This window comes from Colobus angolensis, unplaced genomic scaffold, assembly GCF_000951035.1.
Source record: "Colobus angolensis palliatus isolate OR3802 unplaced genomic scaffold, Cang.pa_1.0 Scaffold39, whole genome shotgun sequence".
In the NCBI taxonomy this organism is placed as follows: domain Eukaryota; kingdom Metazoa; phylum Chordata; class Mammalia; order Primates; family Cercopithecidae; genus Colobus; species Colobus angolensis.
This window is the reverse complement of record NW_012117265.1, coordinates 3,198,921-3,205,137: the sequence shown is the minus strand read 5'-3', so window position 1 is coordinate 3,205,137 and position 6,217 is coordinate 3,198,921. Positions and strand designations below refer to the sequence as shown.

Below are 6,217 nucleotides of genomic sequence, written 5' to 3'. Positions count from 1 at the left end.
GATGGCAAACACCGCAATGACTTTTGCACCAACTTAATCATATACTGCCAGGTGATAAGCAAGTGAGGAGGAAGGAGGTGGCTAGGGAGGGCCTCTCTGAGGAGGTGACATTTGAGCCGAGTCCTGAAGGGGGAGATAGAGAACCCTGTGGGTACCTGGGGAAAATCTATTGGCTCCGGCCTGGCCTGTGCCTTTTTCCCCCACCCCACCCCCAATCCCATCTAGGGTTCAGGTTTCCAAACAGAGGTTGTTGTCTCAACTGCTAGAGAAGGGGAATTCCGATGGGGGTTGCAGGCCCTCAGCCTCTGTGGTCTGCCTTCTCTCTAGTCTTTGAGCTGGTGTTGCCGTGTGGGGCTCCAGCTTGGGGGCCTAGGGTCCCCCATCTGTTCATGCCTGAAATCCCAGCACTTTGGGAGGCCAAGGTGGAGGCAGGAGGATCGCTTGCCCAGGATTTCCAGACCAGCCTGGGCAACGTAGGGAGACCCCCCTCCACAAAAAAAAATAAATAAATAAAAATTCAAAAATTAGCCAGGCATGATGGTGCATGTCTGTGGTCCCAGCTACTTGGGAGGCTGAAGTGAACCATGGTGACACCAACTGCACTACAGCCTAGGCAACAGAGCAAGACCTTGTCTCAAAAACAAAAACAAAAACTCTAGACCTGTCTTCAAAGGAGTCACTGAGCCGGCTGCCTGCAGACAAAAGAGGATGTCACCAGTGAGCCCACCGAGGGACCCACTCCAGGCTGCATCCTGTCTTGGCTTCTCCTGGTTCTTGATGAACTTCGTGACTCCTCCTTCCATGGCAAAGAGGGGGCTGAGTGGCCTCTCTCTCTCTTTTTTTGTTCCGCTCTGTCGACCAGGCTGGAGTGCAGTGCCGTGATCTCGGCTCACTGCAACCTCCACCTCCCCAGTTCAAGCAATTCTCTTGCCTCAGCCTCCCGAGTAGCTGGGACTACAGGCGCCCGCCACCACACCCAGCTAATTTTTGTATTTTTTGCAGATCCGGGGTTTCACCATGTTGGCCAGGCTGGTCTCAAACTCCTGATCTCAAGTGATCCGCCCACCTCAGCCTCACAAAGTGCTGGAATTATAAGAGTGAGCCACTGCACTCAGCTGAGTGGCCTCTCTCTAGCCCAGTGGCGGATCCAGTGTGGTCTGGAGTCAGCCTGCTTGGGTTCAAGCCCAGACAGGCACTACCCCGACTAGTGCTGTGTGACTCTGAGCAGTTTGCTTGATCTCTCTGAACTCACACCTCCATAAGAGTTTATAGTAACTTCTACCTCCTGAGCAGTCAAGTTTTTATGCCTGGGAAGTGCTCGATGGACATCAGCCATTACTTTTGGGAACACCGAGTCTAAGGGTGGGTATCTGGGTTCTTTGTACCCTCCTCAAACCATCTCTCCAGCTCCCCGGGAGGCACATACAGTTGGAAGGATGTAGGAGCCTCGCATCACCCACCAGGCTGTCTCTTTCAGGGAAAGCAGGGAGATCCCAGGCCTAGTTAATCCCCGGGAGGGGCAGGAGAGTTGCCCCTGAGAAAGATCCCGGTTGACCTCTGTTTTCTCCTGGCTCAGGCCGGGTTAAGGGTGTCAGGGGCACAGAATGGGAAGGTTGGCAAAGGGTGAGTAACTCAGGCAGCAGCTCCCCTCCCGTTCCATCCAGCCCAGCCATGGGGCGCTCCTGGGGGAAAGTGCTCCCTGAAAAGACACACCAACCACCAGAAAGAGAAACTGAACCGTTTATTGGCCTAGGTCTGGGTTTCAGGCATTGCGGGGGCACGTCTGGGGAGCTCTATCAGAGGAAACAAGCCCCTGACTGGCTCCTTGCCCCCCAAAGACCTGCTCCCCGAGGCTTCGCATTCACAAGAAATTACTCTGAGGCATGAGGTTTCCTTCCCCAAGGTGAGCTGCACCCCAGCTCTCCAGTGGGGGGATGGGCCAGCAATTCCAAAGGGGTCTGGGCAGGCCCAGAGCTCCCCGACTTTGGCAGCTTCAACACAGACATGAGAAGACAGGACAGCATTCATTCTGGGGAAATACAATGGGGAGGGGGGGGTCACAGACATCACGCCTATGCGTGCACACACACGCACACACACACACATAAATATACGTTTGTACCGTAACATCCCTTCCATTATCCACAGGTTTTTGTGAAATCCTTCTGGGGCAGGTTAGGGGAGAGTGTGCCCAGGAAATGCCCCCAGCCACTGCCACCCCCATGCTCCATTCAATATAACTTGAAAGAAGAAGGCCGGGCACAGTGGCTCATACCTGTAATCCCAGCACTTTGGGAGGCCGAGGCGGGCAGATCACTTGAGGTCAGGAGTTTGAAACCAGCCTGGCCAACATAATGAAACCCCGTCTCTACTAAAAATACAAAAATTAGCCAGGCGTGGTGGCAGGCGCCTGTAGTCCCAGCTACTCAGGAGGCTAAAGCAGGAGAAGTGCTTGAACCCAGGAGGTGGAGGTGGCAGCAAACGGAGATTGAACCACTGCCACTCCAGTCTGGGTGACAGAGTAGACTCTGTCTCAAAAACAAAACAAAACAAAAATCTTGAAACCATGTCAAAAAAAAAAAATTTTGAAAGAAGACACAGCAGGGTTCAGGCTCAAGGCTTCTCTCTGCCTTGCTCAGGAGACCTGGTACTTTAGCTGGGGCTGCAGGTGTGGACCCAAAAATAGCCTGGGGGTGGCTGTTTTTGAAAGGAGGGTGTCTGTGCAAACATCGCCCCCAGAATTTTCTCAAGTTGCGCCCTACCCCACATCAAGAGTCCCAAAGCCCTCCCCAGCCACCCACACTGGTTTTTCCCACTTTTAGTGATTCCTCTGTGCCCCAAATAGTGCAATTGACCAATGAGGTCTGAGAATGAGGAATGGACCTCAGTCACCATCCCCTCCCCACCTCCAGCCGTGGTTTCCGGGCCTCAGAGAGAAGAGGAGAAGTCATCAAGTGGCAGCTGATAAAATTTGGGGAAGCTGTGGATTTGGGCTCTGGAGGGTCAGAGAGGAGGCCTATAGCTCCTCGGGACAGTGGTTCCGAAGTGGCACGAAGTTGCCCAGAGAAGGTGGCAGGAGGAATACATTCGAAAAGGAGAAATCGGTGCAGGACTGGAGGCCAGGGAAGAAAATGTAGAAATTCTTTGTACCGCTAGGTGCGGTGGCTCACACCTGTAATCCCACACTTCGGGAGGCCAAGGCGGGTGGATCATGAGGTCAGGAGTTCGAGACCAGCCTGGCCCACATGGTGAAACCCCATCTCTACTAAAAATACAAAAAAAAAAAAATTAACCGGGCGTGGTGGTAGGTATCTGTAATCCCAGCTATTCAGGAGGCTCAGGCAGGAGAATCACTTGAACCCCAGAGGTGGAGGTTGCGGTGAGCTGAGACTGCATCATTGCACTCTAGCCTGGGCAACAGAGCAAGACTTCACCTCAAAAAAAAAAAAAAAAAAAAAAAAGGAAATGAAGAGGCCAGACACGGTGGCTCACGCCTGTAATCCCAGCACTTTGGGAGGCCAAGGCAGGTGGATCACGAGGTCAGGAGATCGAGACCATCCTGGCTAACACGGTGAAACCCCGTCTCTACCAAAAGTGCAAAAAATTAGCCAGGTGTGGTGGTGGGCACCTGTAGTCCCAGCTACTCAGGAGGCTGAGGCAGGAGAATGGCGTGAACCCAGGAGGCAGAGCTTGCAGTGAGCCGAGATCATGCCACTGTACTCCAGCCTGGGAAACAGTGCAAGGCTCCGTCTGAAAAAAAAAAAAAAAATTCTTTGTACCAGGTAGTAAAGCGCTCCTCCCCTGACCTCCCCTTAAATGCTGCCTGCCCTCACCCTGGCTCTTCACAGGTCCCCTGCCCTGGACTCCCCAGGATCCAGTTCTAAAGGGGTCACACCAGCCACCAGACTGGCCCTCAGGACCCCACTGCAACACTGCTATGTGACTAATCAGTGCCTTATCTGGCCTTTCCAGGTGTGAAATATTTGCAACATCACCCAGGTCTGTGGGGCGGGGGCATCTGGCTTGGCAGCCCCACGTCTCTGTCTGGGGTCACCCAGTGGCCTCTCCATGAACCCCTCTGCCTTGGCCTGGTTGTTGGTCCACCCCCACCTCAGACCACCGTGTTGCCCTCCAGAAATGTGGGTGACGTGGGCATGTGCGTGCCCCTCTCCAGGGAGCTGGAGCTGCGGAGTGGCAGGAGGTGGTGGCCTGGGGTCCCGTCCCGCCTCCGTCCTTGCACCCCCACCCCCGGCCGCCAGCACTGCAGTGGCCGAAGCACCTCCCGACGCAAGTCCCGGCTGCGCCACGTATAGATAACGGGGTTGAGCAGCGAATTCAGGGTGGCGAAGGCGAAAAAGTAGTGGGCTTTGTAGAGGATCGGGCAGGAGTGGACGGGACAGGCATAGTCCAGGAGGAGGATGCTGAAGGCAGGCAGCCAGCAGACGATAAAGACACCTAGCACGATGGTGACCGTCTTGAGCAGGGCTAGGGTCTGCGGGCCAGCCACGTCAGCGTGGCTTGAGCGGACCACGCAGTAGATGCGTATGTACAGCGCCACGATGGCCAACAGGATGATGGAGAAGATGGTCACCACGCACAGCACATAATGCTTCGCGTAGAGAGGCAGGACAGTGGAGCAGGCCTCAAGATGGCCCAGGCAGTTCCAGCCAAGGATGGGCAGGCCACCGAGGACCAGAGAGATGAGCCACGAGGCCCCGATGAGCAGGAGCATGCGGCAGCTCTTGTCGCTGCCGTACAGCTTGACCTTGGCAATGGCCACATGGCGCTCGATGGCGATGGCCAGGAGGCTGAAGACAGAGGCGGAGAGCGTGATGAAGGCAGAGCCCTCCCGGGCAAACCACTGCACGGGCGTCAGCCTCAGCGTGACAGAGCCGGAGAGCAAGGTATTGGCTACGAAGGCCACGCCTGCCAGCAGATCGGAGGCAGCCAGGTTACCCAGAAACAGGTACATTGCCGAGTGGAACTTGCTGTTTCGAGCCACTGCAATGAGTACCAGAAGGTTTTCCACCACGATGGCGCAACAGAGGATGACGATGAAGGCCGAGGCCACCTGGCGGGAGGTCGTCTCCTGCGTTTCCAGCGTCTCTTTGGTATAATTATAGTGTTCCTGGACCTTGTTGGGGTTCAGGTACTCCGAGTACAAGCTGCCCATGGTGGGGCTCAGAGGCCTGCTGGGGCCATGGGGCTGTCAGAACTGCAGAGAAGACAGACAGACAGACAATAGGTCAGAGCTATGGCTGCTACCTGGGCTCTGGCCTCGGATGGGCTGAGATTCAATTTCTTGCTCTGTTACTCTTCGAGGAAGGGCCACATGAATTCAGAATCATCATCATTCCCGTTTACAGATAGGAAACCCAGAGAGGTTAATTCAGTTTCCTAAAGTCTCAAATTTAACCAGCGGCAGGGCCAGAGAGACTGGCTCTGTGGCCTCTTATAAGCCCTAGGCTATACCCTTTCTTATTTATTTTATTTATCTATATTTTAAAGACAAGGTCTTGCTCTGTCATTCAGGCTGGAGTGCAGTGGCGTAATCATAGCTCCCAGCAGCCTTGAACTCCTGGGCTCAAGTGATCCTCCCACCTCAGCCTCCCACCTCAGCTTCAGCTACAAGCACATGCCACCATGCCTGGCTAATTTTTTTTTTTTTTTTGAGACAGAGTCTCACTCTGTTGCCCAGGCTGGAGTGCTGTGGCGCACTTGGCTCACTGCAACCTCCTCCTCCTGGGTTCAAGTGATTCTCCTGCCTCAGCTTCCCGAGTAACTGGGATTACAGGCACCTACCACCATACCCAGCTAGTTTTTTTTATTTTTATTTTTAATAGAAATGGGGTTTCACCATGTTGGCCAGGATGGTCTCGAATTTTTGACCTCGTGATCCGCCTGCCTCGGCCTCTCAAAGTGCTGGGATTACCAGTGTGAGCCACTGGGCCCGGCTGCCTGGCTAATTTTTTTTTTTTTTTAGAGATTGGGTCTCACTGTGTTGTCCAGGCTGGTCCTGAACTCCTGGCCTCAAGCAATTCTCCTTGGCCTCTCAAAGCAATGAGATTACAGGCATGAACCATGACATCTTGCCTATTTTAATTTTCATTATTATTTTCTAGAGATAGGGTCTTGCTCTGCCACCCAGGCTGGAGTGCAGTGGCATGATCACAGCTCATAGTCGACTCAACTCCTGGGCTCTAGTGATCCTCCTACT

At 54.1% G+C, this 6,217-nt stretch overlaps 1 protein-coding gene across 1 annotated transcript; it reads right to left on the bottom strand.

Moving 5' to 3' along the window:
* Window positions 1-1,727: 1,727 nt before the first annotated feature.
* S1PR2 (sphingosine-1-phosphate receptor 2) lies at window positions 1,728-5,212 on the bottom strand. Its single transcript, XM_011954869.1, has one exon. The coding sequence runs from the start codon at window positions 5,171-5,173 to the stop codon at window positions 4,112-4,114; it is 1,062 nt and encodes a 353-aa protein (XP_011810259.1). The 5' UTR covers window positions 5,174-5,212; the 3' UTR covers window positions 1,728-4,111.
* Window positions 5,213-6,217: the final 1,005 nt, after the last annotated feature.

Excerpts from the sequence above, each read along its gene's own strand:
- S1PR2 (XM_011954869.1), bottom strand. The coding sequence starts at position 5,173 with ATGGGCAGCTTGTACTCGGAGTACCTGAACCCCAACAAGGTCCAGGAA.